The sequence below is a fragment of the Opisthocomus hoazin genome, chromosome 4 (assembly GCF_030867145.1).
Source record: "Opisthocomus hoazin isolate bOpiHoa1 chromosome 4, bOpiHoa1.hap1, whole genome shotgun sequence".
NCBI lineage: Eukaryota > Metazoa > Chordata > Aves > Opisthocomiformes > Opisthocomidae > Opisthocomus > Opisthocomus hoazin.
The window spans coordinates 36745873-36772520 of record NC_134417.1 but is presented as its reverse complement, the minus strand read 5'-3'; the positions used below and the strand labels follow the sequence as shown (position 1 = coordinate 36772520).

The 26648-nt window shown below is 44.8% G+C and overlaps 1 protein-coding gene across 2 annotated transcripts in view; it reads right to left on the bottom strand.

Annotated features, from left to right (window-relative positions):
* GLI3 (GLI family zinc finger 3) overlaps window positions 1–26648 on the bottom strand; it is a 196191-nt gene that overhangs the window by 93362 nt on the left and 76181 nt on the right. For both annotated transcript variants that reach the window (XM_075418582.1, XM_009943066.2), the window contains exon 3: window positions 427–532. In XM_075418582.1, the coding sequence (XP_075274697.1) occupies window positions 427–532 (106 nt within the window). The remainder of the gene's footprint in view (window positions 1–426; window positions 533–26648) is intronic.

Sequence of the window (26648 nt, the reverse complement as noted above, 5' to 3'; positions counted from 1 at the left end):
AAATTTACCAAAAATTTCATTATGCTTCATAGCAGTCATTGGAAAAAAAAACAGCCTTTGGCATGAGAGAGAATTTTAGCTAGGAAGAATCCCAAGCCTAATACAGACAAAATACATGTTTTGTCTGGCTGTATTTCACAGGGTTCAGCACTTTTTAATTTAATATTTCTAAAAACGACAGCACACAGAATAAATGTCAGCAAAACATACAGGTAATGCTTGCCAGCCACCTATTACAACAGGAATTCCTCAGGCTCCAGCCTGGGTTTTGCTTCACAGACAGATAACCTCGATGCTTTCCAGAAGTAAACTCCGTTCTCTGGCAGGGCTGGCAGAGCGCTCTAGGTGCACGGCTGTAAGCGCTGCAAAGGTTCATATACTTGCCCGTTCAGGCAGCTGAAGCGAGGGGAAATACTGAATACTCACACATGCAGAGGAGGAATGGGAGATGGTTCGTAATGGTAGCGTCCCTCATGATGTCTCGCATCAATTGGTACAGGAGGGTGGAATGCTGGAAAGAGGTGAGGCGGATCTGAAAAAACAAGGGAGGTTCCCGGATCTGAGTATCTCCAACAACTGTTCAAATACAACATTCATAAAGAAGGAACAGATATTGAAAAGCATGTGTCAATAGTGCTACAACATCTGGGTCGCGTTCTCCTTCCCTGCTGCAGTCAGTCCAGTCTGTCCGAGAGGACAGTTTGGCCCACGGTGTTTGCATGAATATGTATTTAGTAATTTTAATATTCTCTTTTTATAGCTTAAATGGAAAAGGACATACAGAAGTCTTAAATAAATAATTATGTGCCCATATGTGAAGTGTCAGATCAAAAGGATCATCAAGACTTTCATAAGCATTCCTGATTTTTTTATTAAAACAAGAAAAAAAAAAAACATCCCAGGATGAAAAGGCTAAGCAGGGAATACAATGCAATAAAAAAAGTATACCCTCAGAGATGTACACACACTCCTACAAAGGAAAGCAAAACTGAAGAGGCATGCTGAGCAATTACTATCTGGAGTAAATCAAACAATGGAGTTCAAAGGGAAATGCAATTGGGAAAGTCCATATCGGAGGCGCTCAACTGCTCTGCACCGATGGCGGCCTCCGGAGGAACATGCCTGAGGACAGCGGGGCTCATTTCATACACCGCTCTTAAAAAGGCAGAGTGCTTTCTTTCTCCCCACAGCTGGAGACCCCGGGACCCATGGCTGCAGTGAGCTCCCCTGCCCCATCTCCTCCAAGGCTTTCGCAGGACGGGGGGGGGGGGGGGGGGGGGCGGTTTGCAGCTGCCAGGGCTCCTGTTCCCCGCTGTTTCCAGAGAGCCTCAGCGATGAGGCTGACAAAAGGGGGAATGTGTCCCCGCGGGCTCTGCACCGAGGGGCCAACAGCAAGCCCGCCCCGCAGCTCCCCATCGCTTCTGCAGCAGAGCCTCCAGCTCTGGAGGACACAACTTCAGCTTTCCAGGGCCTCCCAGCTCTGGAGGACACAATGCACATGGACCACAGCTCTCCACACCGGCATGCCGGTGCGATTTGTGTGCCTGAAGGAGGCTATTGCTGAGCGACCGTGCCGCTCACTGCTGCCTCCCAAACGCTCCAAATCCAAACGCGACGCTGAGCATCTCCAGCGGCGCGACACAAACCAATCCTGCCTAGTTATTACCCCATTGCCACTTTGGATGAAGTCATATGTTTACCTTCCATCAAAAGCTGAGAAGTACAGACATTAGCTCATGTCACAGATTTACTAAAATGCTTCCAGAAAGAAAGAAAACTTGAATTATGCACTGGCTGTAAAACTAAGGCTATTTCAGTTTTGTCTTCTGACTGTTGAAGGTATCTTCTTTTTTGTACTCCCTGCCTTTCCTATTCAGCAAAATGTAATGCTCCTCTTAGATTATGTTATCCATGAAAGCAGCTCCCTCATGTCAACTAGAGATGGTTAAAAAAAAAAAAAAAAAAAAAAAGCATTTTTTCCCCTTGGTGTTTGTCAAAAGTTGGGTTGGTTTATTACTACGTTTTGAAGTGGGAGAAAGAACTAGAGGAAAAAACCTCATGGCCCTGAGGGAGTAAAAGGAGGGGATGAAGGGGAAATGGGGAAATCGCATCAATTCTGAGGAAATATTCCCAGTATTTCAGGAAAATCTGGAAACATCTGACAGGGCCTGCCCGGTTTCATGGCTTGATTTTGTGAAACATCACCAGCATGTGATCAGCCACAGCACATTTCTGCCAGAGATTCTGACACATTTCTGACTCAGAGATTAGGTATCGTAAATGAAAAATAATTGTGACTACTGGGAGCTCAAACTCGTGGTAGCTTTAATTCCAGTTCTGCTTTAATTCCAGTTCTGCTGCACCAGGTGGACCTTGGCATGCAATCTGCTACGAGCTTCACTCCCCACACCAAGCACTCCTGGGTTTCAGCAGGAGTAAAAGTGGGTCACAGATGACCACTGCCCCTGTGAACACACCGTCATCACGCCAGCGGAGGACACTTGCTGCCGCCCCCTGAAACACATTCCTCAGCAGCCACCAAGGTGGAGAAGGGGAAAGGGGGCACGAGAAGTGTGTTTCAGCGCATCTTCCTGCCTGCCCTGTTCCCTGCTTCGCTGACATTTGACTACAGCAGTGTAAGCCAAAGGGAGGAGGTTTTTATAGTAGATATCTGGCATTTTACGATAAAAACTCTGCCATCGTTTTTTCAGCAAAGAAGGAAGTCACTCGCACCTTCATAGATGAACAGGCAAGTTCTCCTCTGCTCTACGCATTTCTGAAGAGTGAGTCTGGGGGGCACAGCCAATACCACAGAGCTTTTCTCACCCTTATTCACGTCAGACAGGACGGGCTCCGCCTGGCCGAGGGAAGCGATCCCACCCAGGATGCCAAGCCTCCGCCCTGTCCCACCCTCACCCAGCCGGAGCACCTACCTGTTCAAAGCCGTCCCAATATACATGCAGTGAAACACCATCTAACCCTCCTGAACGCGATCATCTATCTTCCCCTACCTGGGAAATGGAAAATGAATATTAAATGACCCAAAAACGGTATTCCCCTTTGTGAGGCCTCTGCAGCGCAGAGCACCAACAAGTTGTATTTACCACGCTGGATATAAATCTCCAAGCACACCTTTTTGAGTCCTCTCACATTAAGGTCCTCTGTATATCTTGGTTGCATCTTGTTTGCAGTTTCTATCTGGGAAACAGCCGTACTCCATCACGGCGCAGGGAGCTGTCTCCATCAGCCCCGTGCCGACCAGAGCAGAGCTGCATATCAAAACCCAACATAATTATCCATCTCACAGTTTATTATTTACACATGAGCAATACAGCTGGTGAACATCATAACTCAAGTGTATGTGTAATAAGTTACCACGCTGTAGCCATCTCCTGTTGCAACCCTTAAGAAAAACCACATGATGACTTTTCCAAAGTCCAGGCTAAAACTGCTGAAGCAGAATAAAGTGCCACTAAACCTGGCTACCTCCTATTTATCATATAACTTCCTGACTGATGGTTCCACAAACCAGCTGCTAAGTGCTGTGTACTCTACTGTCAGCAGACTAACATGCTAAATGGGAGACAGGGAGAATAATGCGCAGAACTAGTGGAGTCAATTTAACAGAGGGAATTCAAATACTGCCGTGCTTGGGTCAGCCCTCAGCACAGAGGTAGGCAATGAACTCTACGTGCTTGGGAGTCCAAAACCACTCCACTTTGAAGAGCACTGAATATTTATATGGAAAGACTCTTAGATCAAACAGAGACCTGCCAAAGCACTCATCGTCCAGGGCTTCACTTAGAATTCACTTGAAATGCCATAAAAATGTAATCAGTTGATATGTATTTATATGGAAATACACAGTAAGAAGTTTGTAAAGCAGTAACTCAGGCTATAGCCAGTTTCACATCGCTTTTTCATATCCCACCCAGTAACTATTTCATTAAAGGCACCATCAGAATATTACGGGCACATTCTGCCACTCTTATTTATGCTGTAGCTGAGTAAAGAACGAGGGAGACTACTCATAGGATGGAAGTGAATCTGGACCTACCTGACTCCTGGCCGCTTGTGAGAGATGCCCTACCTATCCAGAAAACTAAGGGGCAACTCAGTGTAAAAACTGGAGACCTGCTCTGACTATAATGACGTTGTCATGTTTCTCATTTAAAGCGTGAGGAACAAAGCTGCTACCCTTGGCAAAGAGGAACTCCTCTCACCAGCGCGAATCGACAAAATCTAACTTCCTATTCTGCTAGGGAAATTATTTACTACCATTTGCAACTTCTTAAAAATTCTGGCTGAGATGCAAACTACCACAGCGTATGCCAGCCAGTTTTCCTACAGACATCCAAAGGCAGCTGCAAATTCCTGGACCAATCCTTCAACTGCATCCTTGCAGAGACTCCCTGACATCAGCGTACAGTACAGGAGTCGGGACAGACAGATGCCATCTGTGTATTTGGAGCCCTCAGCTCCAATTCAGCAGAAGTATCTGATTCTGTGCTTAAATTTCACTATTTTCAAGAACTTGTAAGGACACGCCAAGGCACTGGAAATACATTTAAACACATTCCTCACGCATCGCTGAATTCAGTAGCTGTTGCCGCCTTCTGAATTCTCTGCTGCCTGCTACTGTAAGCGTCCTTCGGATGCTCTCCTGTCTCCTGCATAGCTAACAGGGTCTCCTCCAAATAAAATAGGAGATGTAACTGCCTGAAATGCTACAAACTCATCAATTTCAGCACTGTGAAATTTTCTGGAAAATAGGTCCATTTATGCTGACTTTTTGTTGTGTAAAACGTGCCTTTTTATTTCTTCTTCAGGAATCTTCTTTGCCTTCTTAAAGTCAATAGGATCATCTCTCTCAAATTACAATTACTCCCATACAGTAAAAAAAGAAGAGGCTGATGCTCGTTCTCTCAAAGTCAGCAACCCAGGGCTCTGCTGCAGCATCAAGGGAAGGGAACAAGGAGAAACGACAGCTATCGTCCCTGTGGCTGAGCAGCCAACCTGATCCGAACTCTGATGAGACGTAGCAGGCAGCAGCAACTCCCTGCAAGACTTGGTGGAAACACGGATGATGCCAGCTGGCTCAAAGATCCTGCGCAACAACTGGAGACAACGGCAAACCGCTCCAAAGCTCAATGAAGTCAAGGATGACTTTTCTGTAGACTCTGTAGTCTCTCAAATAAGCCTCACTTAGTTCAGGGATCACCACGTTTGGAAGGTTCGGCTGCAGTGGTAAGGCTAGTGAAACACTCTGCCCTCAGCTAACCAACTCGCTCAAGCACCTTGTGATTCCTGCCAAGCCCTCAAGGAAGACGGCTGCTGAAGTGACAGGTCGTGTTTTCCAGCACGTCAAGAAAACATTTGCTACCGTAGAAAATGCCTGCATCGGCTTGAACACACCCAGCGTGGCCCCAACGCCCGCACCTGTGTGGTGAGACCAGGGCTAAGCAAACCCAGGACTCCAGCCCAACATGGGAAGCTCTCGCCGTGTTTCAGCAGATCTGTCCTCGGGACAATCAGCTCACCAAGCTACGTGTCAGAACTCTGATCTCAGGCACAACCTCCTTGGAGGCGAAATCTCCGCCCTGCTTAAATTCATGATGGACTTGACGCGGAACTTGGTGGTACCGAGCTTTCACACCAGATGTAACAGAAACAGCATCAGGCAAAACACAGCCTCCTCGCTAATGTCTTCTCAATCTGCAGAACAGTTTTGAAGAGTTTGCCAGCAAATTTCTGCACTTCCTTCGGTTCATAAGCTGATCGCCAGATGGGAATTTTCTAATATTCAGGTTTGCAGAGTCCCCAAGGGCACCACTGTTTCTTCATGTACGTTCACTTCAACTGAGCTGAACTTAATGGTATTACCAGGTTTTATGGCAAGAAATAGGTTCTTTTTTGCCAAGGAAAGATCTTATTTTGGATTTATGTTTAATTACAGCTTGTGTTAGGCCTCAGTAAGAGCACATGTTGTCTTTGGGGGGTTTTTTAATTCTCTTTCAAAAAGGGGTGAGTTATGTTCTCTACGTATGTTTATACAGAGCCTTTAATCAGGAAGAAAAATGACTGAGCCACAGCCACACGTTAATACGTGCACTTAACGTCGTGCACTTTGAAGAGTCTCCCCACGGTGACTGGGGTTGCTGCCCCAGGGTGGCTGGCTGCCATCCGAAGCACTGCTTGTTTGCAGGCTGATCCACAGATGGGCTACAGCCAGTTATCTCAGGAGGCTTCGCCACGCGTGTGTGTCCATGTGTGCATGCACGCGCACACTTCCAGCGCAGCAACCACAGCATTGACACGGACACGACCACTCACTCTCTGACTTCACAGGTAAGGGAATTTTAGGTAGGAAAAAGGCATGGCAAAACCGGAAAAAAAAAACAACCCCAAACCAAATAAATGGATAAAGCTGAGAAATGGACGGAGGGAGAGTGAGAAAAAGAACTGTTAATTGGTAAGTCCTCTCCATTTCAGTAACACTAAATGTTATTGTTATATCTACTGTATGTTACCGCATTTTCAGATAAAAATCACAATTTTCAATCAGATCGCATCCCTTCCATGTGTCTGTGTGTATTAATCATGATTAGACTTCCCCTCCCTACCCTCTGCTTGTGCTTGCACAGCCTGTACACGGTTCTTAAAAACAAACCACAGGCGACCCAGGCCAAACCTCACAAACTAGAGCCCAGCTCCAGCTCTGTGCCTCTTGTTAAGGCTGAAAAATAATTTCTACCTTTGCAAAACTGAAAATTAAGACTTCAGGGCATCTTAGATCCCTGCCATCCATTTTACCACTTTTTAGTTTGTAAACTTCAACCCTTTGTGGGAACATGTTTTATTGCTTTTGGTAGTTCCACAACAACCGTCATGCCAAACACATGAAGGAGCAGCAGTTATTGGTGTGCTGGAAGAAAAGTGGCTGGAAATTATTTCATCAGCTGGCACTGAGGTCTTCAATATGCCAAATGCGCTGCAGGTATTGGCTAAATAAGTGCTGGATTGATTTCAGTTTGAACGCTTTATTATTCCTCCCAGTCACTGCAAGTCTGCTGTCTGAGGAGCAGGACTGTCTTCTGGAATACTAACTAAACTTCCTCAAGTCCATTCAACTGACTCCAGTTCTCCCTGTCGTTTGCCCATCCAAAAAGAAAAAAAAAAAAACATGTAGTAAGAGACAGACTTGCAGGGTAATACATACATCGCATGTACAAAACGCCTTGGACTGAAGAGTCTCACATTCTTTAAGCACGTAATTTGTGATTCATCCCAGCCCAGTGCCTTACAAATGACTGTATCCACCAGGATGGACCCCCCAGTAAGCGAAGGAAGACTCCTTGTGCTGCCGTGACCACGCAGTTGTGAACTTGCCTGGTGAGCGGGGGGGCACAGCACTGCCGCCCCACAAGCCCCCTCAGGGGACAACACATTTTCAGAGAAGGAAAGCCAAGGCACTCCACCAGCACAGTTTGCTCAAGAACAAACAGCAAATTGGTGGAGGTGCACCAGGAATATCCCACCTCAGTAGCTTCTTCCACCCAAACAACACTGGCTGCTTCATCCTATAGGCAACCTTAGAAAACCCTCACGGACGCAAGCAACAGTTGCATATAGCCAGCATCTGTACACTGCCCCGTTCTTTCAGGAAAAGATGATGACGACGAAACATCTTAGCCTCGTGACCATGTCATTTGAAGGGAAACTTGTGTCATCTAACGCAGCTGGCTCTTGGTACAGCACAGCTCATCTGGCTCTTGGTACAGCACAGCTCATCTTTTTCATAACCTCTGGATCCCATACAGCATTTCTTAACAAACTTTGTAATGTGGTCTCCGCAAGAAAATGACAAATTGCCCTCTGCCAGGAAGCTGACAAAAGGAATCCCTCCCTCCTCTACCTCTGATGGACTCTGCAGCGGAAAGAATAATTCAGCGTCTGCCTTGCAAGACGCTTGCTGTTCGTTGCTCCCCCTTACTTCTCACACCACCATGCATCAGTGCTCCCTCCACTGCTTTAACATCCCCCGCCAGGAGTTATGGAAAACAAAACAAGCATCCATGTTTAACTCTCAACAAACCCAGGCAAGTGGGTTCACCCAGCTGCTCCGGAACGCTTTCCACCTCTGATTACACGTGTGTATGAAGGCTCACATCCTCAGTGTTCGCTCCCCTGTGAGCAGCCAGTAACTGGACGCATAACCACAATATATACACAAATAATTTGTACTTGTGTACAGGTGCATACCCGTTTCTGTAACACACAGCAAATTCCAGTGGTTGAAGGTGAGTTACAAAGTGGAAACTACGGAAATGAAAAGATTATAAAAGAAATAAATCCTGATCCACACTGCAGAGAACTAAAGGAGGAATTTTACAGCAAGGCTCTCAACTCCAAAATTCTCCTAAGCAGAGGTTTAACGTGGGCTTCCTGACCAGTGGGAACAAGGAGCTGCCACACACCAGCTTGCGTATTTCCTATGGCTCTGCACAGCTCAGGGAAAGCATTCGAGTGCCCTGCTATCAGCTGCACACCTTAACTCAGCAATGACAAATATCTGTAAGGTGCAAAGGCAAATATGACTGAGCAGAGGTAACAGAAAGCTAGAAACTAGAAAAAAAATCTAGAAATATCCTTGTATTACTGCTGATTTGATGTGGGAACAAATAAAGTCAAGTCAGGTTAACTCAACCAGCTTTGGTGACATTCTTAGAAGTTTATATATAAAGAAGCAGCAGTGTGAGTCAGTCTACAAACATTCTTTAAATGATGCTTTGGAGGCTCGTATGCTCTTCTCATACCAAAATCAAGTTTAAAAGCTATTTGAAAGGCCAAGCCTTGAACAGTTGGGTGTCAGTATAGCATAATGAAAATTACTGTAGCTAAACAGATTTCCAGCAGCTGAAGGTCTGGACCACAGGGTGAAAGTCTTGGAAACAGGTTATACTTAGCAGCTTTGATGAGTAATTTATGGCATGATAGGAATTAGAGAGGGAAAAGTATAATTAGATCATTTATGTCTATTTTTAGATATTAAAACAGTTCAGATTCTATGGGATGCACAATCAGATGAACACTCCGAGAGATTTTCTTTTTCCCTGCTGTTCAACCTGATTTTTTAAAATTTCATCCAAATATTCATAATTATTTCACTTCTCTCTGTACGATCCTTAGCAATTACTCTCCTTCTGTGGTGTTTACACTCTTCAAGCTCTTGCAGATGAGCAGTTATCGCATGTGCTGTCAGGCCACTCGATAATATACTTTTATTGCATCCTTTAATCTCCATGTCCATATTCTAAATTAATCACAGTCACCTGTTTTTGCTCCCTCAGTTTCTTCCAGCTTGGAAGAGTTATACAGTTGCTAACCCCGAACTCTTGGGCATCAGGTTTTCACATAGGCTGACAAGACACTTTTTAGGAGGAGGCAGCCTTAGTAATTTTTAATACATATAACTTAGTTCTGCAAATTTCTCTTTCCAGTAGGGGTATTTGTTGCTTATACACAGTCTCAAATAACATTACCTTTCATTTTCCCACTACGAGACAGTGCCTTCATCACGTGGTCGTGAACTACCCTACCTAGGAGGTTGTTGGAGAAATGGGCACTGCTCAAGCCAAGTAAAAGCAACACAAACTGGGTCTTGGTTATTACTTCTTGACATTTCTAAATACCTGACTTGAAGTTGTCTTCTTCCTCCTTGTTCCCTTGTCCTCCCTCAGCTTCTTACAAGAGTTTCTCCCCTATCTCTCATTTTTATGCTGGGTACTTTCTGTTTCAGATCTTCACTGAAGATGGAAAGCACGGCGAGTTCCCTTAATTTGCCATATTGACATTTATCCTAAGTGCTCATTCAGCCTATTTTTGAGAATGTCATATTGTCGATATTCCAGTCACTTGGAGTTTTTTCAAGCCAACCTCCAAGGCAAGTATTTTTAACGAAAGGGGCCACAGTCAAATGACGTCACTTCTCTGTGCCTCCGTCTGGTCACTGTTAACGTGGAGATGTCCTTCCGCAGGCACGCTGACCCTCTTCAGTGAGCAGTCCCAACGAAGAGATAGAATAACAGTCATTTATCCACTACCCATTATTTCTTTAATTCCTTAAAAAGAGTGGTTCAGTTGCTGAAAACTGCTCTTTCTTTATGAATCTTTCTTGGGTTTTGCTTACAACCTTCTTTTGTTTTTCTTTACAGACAAGTTCTTTGTTTCGTTTTACTGAGACAGAGGGTGACAGTATCAGCTTTAGATATAACTACGCTTTTTGTACGGTTTGGGGGATTACTGTTAGGATACCCCCATTTCCTCTTCCCTGTAGAGGGCTTTTCTCTCTACAGCATACGGGAAGTTTCTCACAAAGTCGTATCAACACCTTCACCCCTTCTCCTGTTCTCTGCAGACATAGCAACAGGATCTGGCCTACACTCACCTTGCTTTGGGAACTAAGTGCTGCTGACCAGAAGCGGCCAAGCCTCTACATCACCCACTTACGGCTAGCACCACGGCTGAGAAATGAGATGAAGGGCACATATGTCTGAGCCTACCCGTTTAAAAACATAAATCAAAAAAATCAGTCAACAGCCTCAGCTCAACTAATGCTCATGGTCCTTCCTCAGCTCAGTGAACACTCATGGTCCTCATGCCCTGTGAAGACAGTCCCGAGTTAGCAGCGTGATGCGTCAAAACCAGCCGCCGCACCTGGTTGCATCAGAGTTGCGGAGCAGGCGCACGCGACTGCAGAGGGCACCTGCCTTCAGGACCAACTCCCGCATCTCCTGAGCTCTCCTGCCCACGCTGCATCCTACTTGCACAAGCCTCACTGCTAGGACTCCAGCGCCATGGACTGCACAGGTAGGTCCAGCCTCACCAGGTAGGCAAAACACTCCTGTTAATGAGAGAAACGGAAAACTGTGCATAGCAACAGCACAAAAGCAAACTCTTCAGGGCAGTTTCCATCTTTACATCACCTGTCTACAGCGCTTACCACAACTGGGCCTCAGTCTGTGACTGAGCTTTTTGGCACCACCACAGATGATTACAACAGCACTGTTTTCTTCAGCTGCTGGTCCAGACGGACCAGAGAAAAAGTTGCATTACCTGCCTATGCACATCAACGTTCTTCAGCTTGGTGATTAAAAGACTAGATGGGAGAAAATGTAGAATTAGGTGGAGCACAGCCACACAAACATGAGAGCAGTGGGAAAGGACTGTTCTTCTGCACTCCTGGGTGGGTAAGGGGGCATTAAAGAGGAGGCCACTGCTTTTCATTCTTCTCTTTACATCCTAGAGGAGAAGCCAATGGTGCTAAACACAACCAACTGCCGCAGGAGGCTACGGGCACTGAAAGTTTAAATGGCCTCAGGGGGAAAGGCACAGAAGAGAAATACAATAAGGATGCAAATGTGTAGAAACCACTTATGGACCAGGGAATTCCTGGACTGCAAATTTTGGGAAGTTGGGAGAGTGCTTGGGAGCAAAAGCAGAGCAGAGTCACCTGCCCTGTTCCTACACTGACTCCGGGGCATCTGCTTTTAGTCATCGCTTGGAAAGCACACCAGGCTAGAAAGACCTGTGGTGTGGACCAGTATGGCCCCTCATGCTCTGCATGCTCCCGACATGTTCCCCCAAGGCCAAAACGGCTGCAAACCCACTCCCCTGACACTCAGCCAGCAGATCACCAAGAGCAGTGCCCGAGCTGCGAGATCCAGCCTGTACAGCCGCGCGGCACAAGCAGCAGACTTCCCAAGCCTGTAACAGCCCAGCTTTCAGTTGTACATTTGCACAACACACTGCACAAAAGAGGGCTTTGGTCTACAGCTAATGTCAAGCACACAGTGGTAATAAAAATAACTTAAGATGCCTGTGCACCCTGAGATGCAATCCTCTCTTCTGCATCTCTGTGCAGAGTTCAGACACAATTTGGCTGCAGGAAAATGGAGAACTTCACGGGGGACTTCACTTACCCTCCGGCAGAAGCAGAGGAGACAGCAGCTCTCCTCAGTCCCACCCTCTGGCTATCTTGGAGCTTTTCCAACACATTCAGCATCAGTTTCCCGCCAGTGAAGTGTTTGATGCTCTACTAAATGCAGCGGCACTCAGAGAGGTATAGTAACCCTCCATATGGAAAAGCCGTTTGACACAAAGGTTGGAGGTCAAAAGTTTAAATGTTCATGACAGAGACGACAGCAGTCCTTTTCTGGTCAATAACATCAAAGGCTTTGCCAGCTCTTAATGCTACTATTGTCGCTTGTTTAGATCCTATTGAAATTCTAGCATATTTATTGCACTCCGGGAGGATAAGGACTTTTTGTTTGTTTTAATCTCTATGCTGGACCGAAGGAGTTTGAAGCGTTGTGACTCCCCTTGCTCCAGAGGAGAATGCTCAGGGGAACAATGCCAGAGGATGTGGCATTGTAGTCCCAACCAACTTGGCGCTTTCTTCTCCACCAAAAAATATCAGTGATGGATGGAAACATATGGTCTCTATTGGACAGGGCTGGAAATCTCTGCTCCTGAAGTCCCCACGTGACCGGTTTGAATTGTTCTGTGCTCTAGCAGGGGGTGAAAAGCGCTCCCCACCATCAAGATCTCCCTTTTGCCAGTCATTGTTGAGAAATGTCGTGCCGCAGCCGACTAACGCTCCTGTTAGGGACAGAGCTGATCAAGATCTCCGTTCTGCCAGTCATTGTTGAGAAATGTGGTGCCGCAGCCGACTGATGCTCCTGTTGGGGACAGAACTGTGGTGAAGCCGGGAACAGCAGCGAGGTTCCCCGAGACAAACTGCAGTGCCATAGCCACAAAAAGCATCACTTCTCCCAGCTCTCCTTTGCTCTCTAAACTTCCTCTTGTGGTTAGGCAGAAACTTCTTACTCTGCAGTGCATGTTCCAAGCATTTTATCAGCCATCGATACCTTGTGCCGTGCCAGGAGCGGGATCCAAGTTCATTTGTTACTACCTTCCTGGGATTCCCGTTCCCCTCTCCACAATGAGGATCAGCAGTTGAAGTTATGTTGCTGACCCCCATCTGGCTAGGCAGAAACAGATGTCTGCGCGCTTGGGCACGATCTGATTTCAAAGTGGGGACTCTGGATTACTAATGACGTTATAAAGGCAATAGCATATGTTGGCTCTCAACGGTCCATTGTCTAATTGGACTGGTTTTAATCAAATATGAATGTACCCAAGTTTTCGCAGCTAATGAATAAATCCCCTTTTTTAAATAACGACAGTAATTTCCAGCTCTGTCGGGGCAGCATCCCAAGGAATGCCTACATGAGCAGCAGCACATCGCCGAAGGCCCGTAAGAGGCTGCAGTGACATCCACCACAGCCCAGTTCATTATTTAAACAGCTCCTAACTGCCCTTCCCAGAGGTAAGCTGCAGCCAAATTGTTTTCCTTCATTTCACAAACCAGATATGCACGGCTTATTTGAACAACCCAAAAGTTTACTTTAGTCCCTGTTTAAATACCTTCTACCACATATTTCAAACAAACAGTTCACTTCATTAGAAAGGCAAACAGTGTAGCCGCAGAATACGAGCACTTGAGGAGAACCACGCCGGGCAGAGAAATCCTCTGCCCCTGTGTAAACACCGCCTGCTCTGCAGCTCCGGGCAGCATCCGCCTGCAATGCCACTTCAAAAGCCTTTTCACAAACACTTCACGCGTCTGTTTGTAAGTCAATGATAACCCTGAAGAGATTATCTGCAGGGCTGAGAGCCCCGATGACTATCGCCAGCACCGCACGGGCAAAGAAAGAAAGCCCAAAACGTCTGCTGCCAGCCCTGGGTGAGTTATGAAACAATAATAAACTCGGTGGTAAGTCAGTAACATCAGCCAAACCTGCTAAACTGGAAATGCAGTGCAGCTCTGGTAGCCTGCTTTGGCATATTTGGCTCCACAAAAGGAAGCAAGTTTTACCCTTAGCCATGGACCGGTTACTTCACCTCCATCACTATGTAGCCGAGTCATTAAATCGGCACACGGCAGAGAGTTGAGCGAGAAAACCACACGGCCAACAAATCACTAGTTAAAGTGCTCAGCTGTTTCTTCCCATACAAAATACACAAGGTGGTTCGAACGCCTCGGGAGCGCATGACATACGCTTGAATACCAGAAACCAGTATAAAAGGAGGAGGAAGAAAAAAGACAACCGTACATGGAGAGGAGAGGTGATGGAAGGCAGCCAGTGCTAGGAGGCTCCTGTCTCCTGCCCTCCCCTGTGCACGTCCCTGCGGCTCCCGGGGATGCTCGCCGCCACACAGGGAATACACCCTCGAGAGAGCAAAGCAGCCCCAGAAGAGTCTGCTGTTACTCCCTGCTGTATTTACCACTTGGTGCCAACTGATAAGTTTTAATCAAAATACTGGCATTTGCATGTCTGAGGGACAGGACACGGGGCAGCCCATCACAAGTAAGAGCACTCCCACCACCTCCATCCCTCCATCACTACCGTCATGGCTGGAGTGATCACAGCAGCTATCTGGATGGCATCTCTTGGCATCAGTCAAAGCACAGACTCATGGTATGTCCAGAATTTTAGCACATCCTCCAAAAAAACTTATCAGCTATCCGCATACTCTTCAATCCATTCTCAAGCAAAAAGAAACCACCAAAAATCTAAGAACCTTTCAGGATTTTGTAAGCAGGGACTGACTGCGCTTGGCTGTATGGTGAGGGTTCACAAGTTGTGAGAGTGCTGAAGTTATTCCAACTTTCCTATACGTGGAGAGGAACAGGTAACATTTTTATTAGGGGGAATCAAGTATTGTCAAGCATGGATATGAAGGTTAGGACACCTCAGCAACAGCATAACTTTAACCTCGCAGTGACTCAAAACACAATTTTCACTTGTTTTCGTTCTCAGGATGAAACTAAGTCCCATTAAGTCAATGACTGCTTTATCATTAATTTCAGTGGAGTCAGTGCAGCCAGCTCTTGTGATTTTATCACGAGTCTTATTTTTCTTTTCAGTGTTGGCTTTTTTAATTGTGTTTTTTTTTTTTTAAAGCTTCAGTCTTTTCAGTCCATGTGACCAAGTAAGAATCTCAGCTTTCATTTAAAAGAAAAAAAAACGCATTGAAAAAAACCACATTTATGTTTCCAGCTGTTACGGCTGCAGAGAAAAGCTGGAAAACGAGAAACCCCCAGGTTTCATAACCTATGAGCAAATAACAAGATCCAACAAAAACACACATGAGCAGGTACGTAGGTACAGAATCTTTCAACAGGTATGCAAGTGTTCTGCATGCTCACATACACAAAGTTATTATTCTGAACACCTAGATACTTGGAGATGGCAAAACAGTGCATCTCTGTTACAAACAGTATCTGTCGGCATTAAAATCTGTGGGTTTTAACTGTGATCATCTTTCAAGTTGTTTGCACAGGTTTTGGTCCATACCAGAACTGCACATCACATATCAATGATTTTTTGACTAAACAGATGCTTCCTCTATAAAGGGTATTTTCTGTCGTCTCTATTAAGAGTCAAGGATTATTCTACGTTCTGCTTTAAGACTACAGTCTGGGTTTGTGAGGACTGTTCACTAAAATTAAACACAAAACACACTAAAAAGATGTGAGGTAGAAAGATCCTTTCTGAGCATTTTAGTGGAAAGGCTGAATTTAGGTTTAAAGTGGAAATAAAAACCCCTAAGTTTCAGCATGAACTAGAGAAAATAACGGTCTTATACAGCTCTTTGAGGGGCTACGATAATACCAGCAATAAATTCACTATTATTATTACAACTGATAACACAAGCTGAGCTAATGGAACTAAAATATCTTCTAAACCAGTTCCTGGAGAGCTGATAATATTAACCTTTAGGTGCCAGGAGTTGGGGATTTCCCAGAGTACCAAGCTGGTTGACTTACCGATACTAAAAATAGGAATATAAACCCTACTGCTCTTGTGGGTTATGTACAAACCATATGAATTTTTCAAGCAACTCTGATCCATTCAGAAGGGTAAAACAAAACAAATCTATTTCTTTCAAGACGTTTATGGCCTGAGGCTTTTCTAATACAAAAAGGGGAAAAACCATTTTCTTTTTTATTATGCCATTCCTCAATCTTCAACTTGAAACAGACCACTTCTACAGAAGTTTTTTTACAGTTTTTGGCTCTCCAGCACATTCAGCTACTAGCTGAAATTTGCCTGGCCATTCTCCTTCAAGCATCTTTGGTAAGAATAAATTGAAGTTGTACCAGACTTAACAGACAACAACATTGTCTATTCCTTTTTTGCACATATTTATTTCATATATTATTAATAGCAAAATAAGAATAATTTGCATGTAGAAGTCCCAGTTCTACCTTCTGTTTGATCACCCGAATCAAGGAGGAGATGCACCAGCCTGTCCTGCTATTTAAAAGAAGCCTCCTAAGTTTTATTTCTTGGAGTGATCTCGCTCAGCTTCTGCAAGAAGTTAGGCCTACCCAAACAGCACCTGGTTTTGTTGGGTTGGTGGTTCAAGGTGTCAGAGTTTATCTGAGCTCCACCTCAGGCACCAGCCATCATACTACTGATTTCCTTCCAAATCCAGTACACCCTTTTGCCACAAACATACGAGCTCCATGGAGGAGTCGGTTCAGAGATAAGGAAATCATGCATCCTCTGACCCATGAACACAGAAAAGAGTCCTAGCAACACAGCAAAAGCATCATCTCATCCTTCTCTGCAAGCGTGATTTCTGGTCCTTTCTTTACTTGAGCAGTCTGCAATTAGTTTCGTTTCATCTACCCATACTGCAGCAATAAAAACCTCAAATGAGCTAAAGAGAACAACTCCAGCAAGCATCTCATGAATGTACTTTAAAGAGTGAAATACGTAACAAGCATTCACTGAAGAAATCCAGGTCTCTGTTTTAGCTCCATGAGAGATCACCATGGCTTGTCTTGTCCAAGTGTTTAACTTGAGGTGACATCTCTTTGGAAAAAATGACCTCTCACTTGATGCCCAAGCCCAGGGTCATCCTCGAGAGACTCTCAATCACGCCTGAGTTCAGCAGCCTTCTTGATAGAGGAATGTGAACAAGTAGCATCAACAATAGCCTCTGCTCCTAGATTCCTCTTGGTGACATATTCTCATTAGTCAATCCAAGATGGCAACACTTCACTGATGTTTACAATAATGGTGGCACAAGCTGCCTTTCACTGCAGATGAAGAGCAAGGAAGAGGGGCTTGTCCCTTTCTCGTGTGTAAACACGATCAAGGCTATAAAGCAGCAACAAGTACATTTAGCATTTTCCTCAGTTCACTAAAATGGATCTCCAGAACTTGCTGAACAGTTCCAAATGGTTAAAGCAGGTAGGAGCTGGAAAGCTATTTTTCATAGGCTTACAGATTCATCAGTACATCATGGGTAGAACTTGGGGGAACCAACAACAGACAATTGCCAACAACAAACCTTAAACTGGCATGCAGTACTTGATCCTATGATGAGGTACAGTAGAAGCTGAGACCAAAAGAAGGACTAGAAAATACCACCTTCTCCTTCACACACAAGGCTGGTCTGTTCTGGCAGAAGTCTTAGGGACCCCCACTTCCTAAAGCACCCAGGCTATAAGCTTCATCCCAGGCAGACGTGGCATGTCAGTCCTCAGGACAAGAGGTACATGCCTTTCCTCCCCGCTCACCTGAAATATTTCTGGAAGGTCAAGGTGAAGCAGCAACAACCAGGACTCAACAGAGTTGAGAGTCAATACCTGAGCACCAGGCAGACCCTCACGGGCGACTCGGGGAGGGCTGACTCATCATGCCAGGCACATGCAGGGACTTCTTGGCCAGGTGGGAAAGCGATTTTCAAGATTAAAAGCTCCCTTTGGCTGCCTTTGCTTCTGGCGTTTGTTCCTATTTGTATCTGATTACAGATTTGGCGTAGAATTTGCTTTTTGAAAAAAAATTTAAAAATTCAGGGAGAGTCTCCTTTTCAGACACAGGCTCAGAGAGAAAACAAGAGCCTCGTGCTTCCTCCTCTCCCGAGCTGCACATAATGGGGTGGGAGTCAGGGGGGCAGCAAACCCTCTGTAAGTAATCCCCAATTAAGTTTGTTCTTAACTGAAGTTCTTGGCTCACGAGGGGATGGTGTTTCTCCTGCGCATGTGAGCTCAGCAGAGAGAAATCCCTGGCTCAAAGCTGTGTGCCTTAAGCAGAGGGCAGTTCCCTGGCGCTGAGCTGGCAGGCAAGGAGGAGCATGAAGACCATGCTGAAACGAGAGCTACATTAAGGGGGCGTGCATAACTCCTGATTTGCACCAATGGCTGGCTGTGTGCATGGTAAGAAGGTCTGACTGAGAACCCAGTTCACTCACCTTGCTTACACAAACCCAAAGTGTGCAGCAGACTCTGAACATAAGGACTTTTTGGGAACCTGACGGACACTTGGCAGAAGAAGGAATTTCACCAACCCAAAGCAGCCTTGTCAAGCACTGAGTTGCGTATTCAGTTCATTAAGGAAAGCACCAGGACCACGGACACTTGGTACACATACAGAGTAGCCCACTGAGGCTTTGTCTGCATGCAAGAGATGTGATCAGCACGTGCAGACACCAGAGAACAGCAAAGCTCTCCTGAGGTCTGGGACCTGCATCTCCCATGTGCGAGCCACACAATGATCTGGTGTGCTCCCACAGCCCAGAAACAGCAATGACAACTAAGCTGTCTCTCAGACTAACCCCTGCCACTCTCCTCTGCTCTGGCAACTCCCTCTCCCATTCCCTCACCACAGCCCCCACCTTTGCTAGTACAGCAGAAACAGTGGAGCAGGACAAGAAGTCTGGAGCCACTGACCTGCATGAGTGAAGCCATACTTGCACTGTATCTGCCCAGTCTGGTTCACAAGGCCCCAGGAAGAGCGGAGAAGTGCTCATACAAACTGGCATCGCAGCTCCAGCCCTGGCCTGTTTATTCAGGCAGTGAGCCCGGAGCTGGGGTAGCCTCCACGGTGCCCACCATCAGCACCTGACCTGAGCTGGCGGGCACCAGCCCCAGCCCCACCTCTGACTGTGACGGACTCACAGGGTCCGTGCTAACCCCCTGCTCTAAGGGTAAGAGGGAACAAGCCCAACTGAGGTTGGCAGGATGCTAAACACTAATTAGGCTCCCAGGGCAGCAGTGAGCAGAGCCAGCACCTCAAAGGGTGCACGGCTGCGCCAGGCACTCTTCGACATATACGGACACATTCACCCTCCTATGGAGGCTCATACCTTACCAGCCCTCAGCAGACTGGAGGCTGAAGCAGGCCAGGGAGTTTCCAGCCCATCAAATAAAATACAGAGGTATCTGCTGGGAAGAGCTCTTCCGGCCTATGTTCTCTATTTAACACGCCAGTGCCTCTTCATATGGTGTTCACCCCACCACAGAAAAAAGGAAAAAAAAAATAAAAAAAAAAACAAAACCCACCAAAAACACCCCAGACTTTGGACATGATCCAAAACCCACATTCCCAAAGCAGCTGAGAATCACTATGGGGACAATTCAGTACACACTGCTTTTCATTTGACAGCTTCAGTCTCAAACCCTCAGGTGCTGGCATGTCAAACTGCACGTTTATATCCTGCCACGCTGCTCCAGCCACGGCATCTGGAGGGGATGCAGCAGCCACTCCCGCCATAACAGGTATTACTTTTGCTGCCAGACCAGCTGGAGAAGAGGTATTGGCAAAGATCTGGCACACGGATGTGTGCAAGGGCTTTTGAACTTTTTTTTCCTCCCCCCTCACTTGCTGGCAGCAGCCTACGCCAGTACAGACGCTCTGAAACAACAGACACAGAGAAAGTTGAAGGAGGATCGGGAGATAAAGTAACAGCTGAAAAGAAAAGAAAAAATCCCCAACAAGCCAAAGTCCTGCATAAACGCATGTTTTTGGAAGCATGGGGAAGAGGATCTGTGTGGATAACGAGCAATACTGGGGGACTTCTGCGAGGAGGCCTCATCGAGCTCATCTGTTGCTGAAATGGGTACAAACCTGGCAGGCAGCGAGCGCCAAGGGGAGTAAGCAAGGAGAAGGGGAAAAGCGACCGGAGCTTGGCTCACGGATGAAGAGAAAGAGGGAAGCTGGCCTCCCGCCAGGATTTTTGTGAATGGGTGGGTGTGTAGTATCCATTTCCTCCCAGCTCCAGGGGGGAAAAAACAACAAGAGGGTAGGGAAATGCTTCGAGTGATACGTTATTTGGTCACGCTTCAAAAATGTGCAAATACTGTCACATAATTTGATATTTTCCTAGTGTTATGGATATTTTCTAGCAGTCCGACTTCTTTCTTAAAAAAGGTATTTTTCATCATGTGCTGAATGTATTTGACTTTTACACACTAAGTATCTATTCATAAAAAATGCAAGCCCTTTAAGTGAAAAATTCTGAATTTATGGGTATAAAAGACTTCAGTGTACCTTAACTGTCTTAAATTCTCATGCTGATTTCTGCCGAGCTAACATTTTCTTCTTTCAGCATAAATGGACAGCAAGGGTTGTTGCAAGAGGTCTAAGAGGCCTCTTGCCTCACAGGTGTTGCAAAAACTACAGTTTCTCCAAAGTATGTCTGAAGCATAAATATTGCCTTGCTGGCAAGACGAAGATGGAAAAAAGAACATCTGATGACGAAAACAATGAACTAAATACATAAAAAAAAAATAGAGCTCTAATACAGTGAGGTTTGGGGTGTTGCTGTTTTTTCCCCTAGCTGTATGATCAAGTCTTGTCCTTGTCTTTCATTGTTTGGATCTAGTTTTTCATTACGAATGTTTCTTAATTATAAAGCACGTGAATTCTGTGGTGGAGATATTCTAAGCTGAAATAATCATGTAACATTGAACAGATTACAGCAATTTGAAGGTTAGCTGCAAAACAAAGCAAGCAAAACCGTTCAGAATATGTCACAGAACTCAAAGGAGGGACCAAATCTAAGAAAAAAGGAGTATACAATAATTAGAGCTAAGACTGAAAGAGAAGGGCCTAAAATTAGGCTCCTCAGCAGAGACTGAAGTATAGAAGTCACAGACTTCCTAAAGTTATAGTTCTCTAAATTCAACATGCTTAAAGCGGGGGAGCTGGCTGTCTGACTTTGAGGGGTAAATTTTCACCCCCGATTTTTAAATATATTTATTACTCAGACACTAATCAAACCCAAACTCCACCACTATTGATAGTTAATTTTCCAAACTTTTCAATACAGGGTTTTGGAAAGCGTACTGTTTTCAGTGTTCAGTAAGAACTGTGAAGCTCTCAGTAAGAGATTGGAGTAACATAATGACATTTATTCAGGGTGAACATCAAAAATGAAATGTAACTTCATCCTGAGCCCCGAAAACAAAGAGTTTTAGGTTTCCCCTAACCAGCAGGAAAGTTGCAGGATCGCCCTGTGGGGACCCCAGGAGCTATTTGTTTAGTTTGTATGCCAACAGCTTCATAAAAGAGCTTCTCAATGAACCACCCTCAGTAATCACAGGTAAAATGGGACCTCTGCTCACCAGCCACAACCCCCCGAGTGAGCCAACGTATTTGAGACGGTGTCTGTGCCACCGCGAGCGAGCAGGGACCAGTGCAAGCAGAAACTCCGTTTGGAACTCCTCCCCAGCCCAGCTCCACTGCCAGATTTAAGTAAGACCTCAAGGCCTGCCTGTAAAAAAGAGCAGCCTCCAGCCTTGCAAACTAGTGCATGCTTGAAAAGCGTTTTGAAGATGTAAAGAGGCTGTCACTTAATAGAGCGTAAGTATTAAATAACGATAAGCATTTAACATTCCTGCAGAGCCTTTTGAGTCAACAACTTGTCACCCTGGGCTTGGCTGACAAAAGAGTAGAACAGCCACGCAGAGCAAACAAAGGTCTCCTTGCATCTCTCTTCAATCTCTCTTGCAGGGTTTGAATTTCTTACAAACAAATTATTTTTCTTCCCATATCTTACCTGCAGAACAGGTTATGCATTTCGGTGGCTGCCCTGCCACCTTGCATGAATTCAATTTTTATTCAAGGACAGAAATAGAAAGGAATGAAGAAGACATTTCTTTGGCAAGATGATTTAAAAAGAAACATATATTCAGTCCCCGATGGCTACTGATGTTTCTGTCACAGCCTATTGTTTTTGTGGGGTTGTGATTTTTTTTACATATATCCATTATCATTATTACAGACAGAGCTGGTAAGCTGTGTACACTTCACTACGGTATAGCATACATGTTGTCCATCATTCACAAGTAAAAGTATTCTTATTTTCAGTTCAGCGTAAGTTCATTCAGCCATCAGGATGTGATCTTTCATGCTAAACAGATGTATCATGGTGTATTCTAAAACGTGACACCAGTTAGTTTGAGACGACTCCATGCTTCTAAAGTTAAATGGATGTTTTATTGATGAAAACGTCTGTAACGTAGCTGGGACTACAGATACACCTACCGCTTTAGACGTGTGCTATCTCAGTAGATACATGAAGCTATTCCTTACCAGACCAAAACCTCTGCTCCCACCTTGAAGTTTAGGGATGGTTTAACAGCTTTTTTCTTTTTTTTTTTTTCTTTTTTTTTTTTTTTTTTGGTGGGGGTGGCGGGGGGATATATCAAATCCTTAGTCCTGTATCTTTTCCACAAAATGTGTTGACCTATTGGGACTGGCATGCAATGTGCCCTTTACCACATTCCTACTGCATCATCTTCATCTTCCCACCTCTTTGTGTTAATACCTTTAGCCGATGTTACCATTCTGTGGCCATCTTCACTACTTTGGGAGAACTCGCATTATTCGTGTGTGTCGCCAACACATCTAATTTCTTCTGATCTTGCTACAGCATGAGGGCAAATTGCTGAGCCTTCTGCTTAGATTTTTCTCCTTTGAATCAAGATGGGGCACAGCCTTCTACAAAGCTCATTTCCTCTTTGCCTGTTCATTATTATGAACGTACAGCTTCTTCGTATGAATTTGTCATGTTACTGCTTAAGTCACGCCATTCCCTTTCCTATCGTCTGTTGTTAACTTATTTGTCTGCTGGACATAGACAAACGTCTACTGACATCAAGAAGTTCTTGGGATCGGCAATGTAGAGGACTGGTTTTAACCTTGTTTTTTCACACCCGCTTCTTTGTTTTGTCCATCATTTCTCCCAACACTGCAGCACTGCAATCCTTGCTGGAAGCAAAGGCCAGATTCTCCAGACTAACCCATAGATCAGCAATCCCCTCCGCTTTTTAGAGTTTATTGGGCAGACATCACTTCTGCCTATTTTGCCTTTGATGCCAGGGACTTTTTTTTTTAAAAAAAGCCCTTCCTGACAATTCATGTTGTTTCACAGGTAGCCTGGAGAATACGTGTTGTGTTCAAACTCCAAACTGCAAACAAATTTTACCTGAATTCCGCATCATGACAATGGCTCATTTCCTAAACATTGACTAGCGAGCATTCTACAGGCACCAAGACATAACTTCATGATGGAAGCTCACTGTTGCTGGTCAGAGGAACTGGGTTTATTTCATAGCTGACAGCTGCATAAAGAAGTGCAAGTACACAACTGCACTACAGAAACATAAAGAGCATTGAAACTTCAACTTCTGAGAGATACTACTTGTTATAAAAGCTTCCTAAGGGGAAAAGCTTTAAATTAATTTCTTACTCTTTTGAGACAGATATGTTCAACATACAGGTTTGGAGGGCCTGTGGAATATTTAATTTGAGATCACATCACAACAAGGATCAGAAGCTCTAAAAACACCCTATGATTAATACTTTACAAAAGAACAGTGAGAATTTGCCATTCTGTCTGCAGACTAGAACAGGCCAGATGTGAATTCAAGCTCTAGAGGTAAAACAAAAACAAACACAAAGTACCAAGGGTTACAAGCCTCAGATCTGTTGGGGCGGGCAGAAGCAATCCTCCAAGAAGGAGCGTGCAAAGCGCCAACAGCGTGACCCTGCAAGAGGCAGCAGGAATCATGGTTACGTGCACAATGGAAGGAAACACAGACATAGGAAGCAACCAGTCTCTGGATAGAAAGAATGAGGTTTTTCAAAAATTTTGGTAAAAGCTACAGAAAAAGGACTAAAATGAGTACGTGTCAAAAATAATGCAGAATCGCTTTGTAAGAAGAGCTTAAAGTATACTTAGTGAAATAAAGCCCTGAGCACAGATGGATCCATTTCTACTTACAGGTACACTGGAAACAAAGAGTTCCACAAGAAAACTCAGTCATGCAAAATGTGAACCAGAGACTGGAGAACAGCTTATATATATATGTGTGTATATGTATATACATATAGTGGGCATCAGAGTTTGGTGACAAGATTGCCACCTGGAGTGCTGACACGTTTTCATCCCTAGGATGGGTATTCTGTTCCTTGAATGCAGTTTACAACCTCTCTTACCTGAGTATTAGACTAGGCACTGGAATGAGTGAGAAGACTGACAGCTAAGTTGACCTGTCCAAAAGTTCAGCACTAAGTTGAAGGTGATTTTTTTCTACGCTGTCAGAAAAGCCAAAGAGCCAAGTACCTGCAGGACCAATTCACTCTATCTTCATGAAGGTGTCTACATGCCACACGGTGCTCTGCGCATTTCCAGCTCTCTGACTAATAGAAAACCCAAACCAGTCACCAGCCTTTATCTACCCTCACTATGTTCATCTCAATTCTCAACCCTCAATCTTTCAACCATTCCTTTCTCAATAAGGACAAACCAAAGGAGAAAAGGAAGAACCAGAACACAGGTTAGGCAATGGAAACTCTGCAATACAAGACACATACATACGTGTACAGAGCAACAGAAGCACAAGCAGCAAAGGTGTTCCCACACTAGGAAGTCAGTTGTGACTTCCACATGGAAATGACTAGCCACAGGCAGAGCCACAGAAGACACATGGGGCATCTTCAGTTTCTTTCACAAAGAAAGGAGGGAGATACCTATGGATTCTGGAGCATGGAGAATAAAGACAAAACAAAGCGACACATCAAATAAAGCCTGTGGGGCACTACGGAGACCCAAGCTGGAAGCCACTGACAACAAATGCACATATATTATCAGCTGCATATGCAGTTTCCGCCTACGTGGTGGAGTCTGAATATAAAAGATTGGTGTTTAAACTTAACCACCACAATGAGGCGCGTGAGCTCTTTGCCCTAAAGCTTGCTGGGTTATCCACTGTTCAATGAAAGACTCACTGTAGCCAGGTGTTCCAAGTCAGGGTTCCCATTAATCACTATCCAAGCATGCTGCAGAGACACTGTATGAGAAGAGAATGAAAAAGGTCTGACAGAAATAAAGTACAAAGTGAGCAGGAGCCAAAACAAACCAAATAGGAACAGAAGCAATCCAAGTTGGGAAGAGCTGGAAACTGGAATGGACATTCCTCACTTCTGCTGTCAGAAAGATGTTGTCAGTTCCACCGAGAGGCTTTGTATCCCCTTCCCCTGCTACGAGCTGGTCTGTAACACAACTCAATCAGGCAACGTGGAATCACTGGTGGGAACCCCAAGCACGCTACCAGCCCCAGGTCACGTCAGCATGGTTCTCCGATATTTTCTGCTTTTTTTTTCTTAATTACTTACGAATTTATACGCAAACATGCACGCACAGAGGAATTTAATGAATTACTAAAATTATTTTCTCTGACTTCTTGGGCACCTGATCCCGCTTCCAAAAACATGGATCTAGAGAGCTCATCAGAATAGCCCCAGCAGACACAGCGAGGTTCACCCATACCGATACGCTGAAAGCCATCAACTGCCCTTTTGACGGCGTGCAGACCAACACTGACCTGTGAAAGTCTTCAGTCGGTCATCAGCCCATATGTTGAATCAGGCCATATTTTTTTAAGGGGAAGATATTTATCCTAGAACAGATTTTCTCTCCCTTGCAACAAGGCTTTTTATTTCAGTTTACTAGTACTTAATGCTTTCTTTAACATTAGAAAAACAACAGAACTTATGAAGGATCTACATTTATATATATACAGATTTAAAAATAAGTGTATACATGTACATCCAGGAGAAAGAAAAGATGGGTAAGGATGTAGCAAAGACTTCCTGGTTAGTTTTAGCTGACATAATAGGTTAATTCAATGCAATAAAACCTATCAAATAGTGAATGAGCATAAAATCGCTTGCTTAGTGAAGGTGAAAGATCTGTACTAAATGCCTTCCAGTATTATTTTTTCTATGCAGATATGACTGCTACCATGATTTTTTTTATTTTTATGTTGAATAACATTAGATTTATCAGATTTAACTGTAAGAACATAAGAAAAAACTTGCTTGAAAATATGCAAGTCCAGAGCTTTTAAATGTCTTTCTTATTAGTGGTGCCTACACAATTAAGCAGAGCAGTTAGTCACAGGATAAAGTTTACATGGTCTTAAGGTTTCTGCTACAGAGGGCAGGTAAATTAAGCAACCCAAGGTGCAGCGAAGCAGCCCATTCTCTCTCTCCAGCTTGCCCCACTATGTTGTGAGCTCAAGTCAGAGCTGTGAACTGAGACAGATCAGACATCACAGCTCACACAGTAGACAAACTGCATGGAAATGCCGCTTTACTTCCCTCCAGAGAAATGGGCTGCATGAATGGGTATTTCCTATAGCGTTTTTTTCTTCTTGTTGTTGCCACTTAGGATGGCCAGAACTGGGTTACACTGGTTTCCTCTTCCAGAGGACAAAC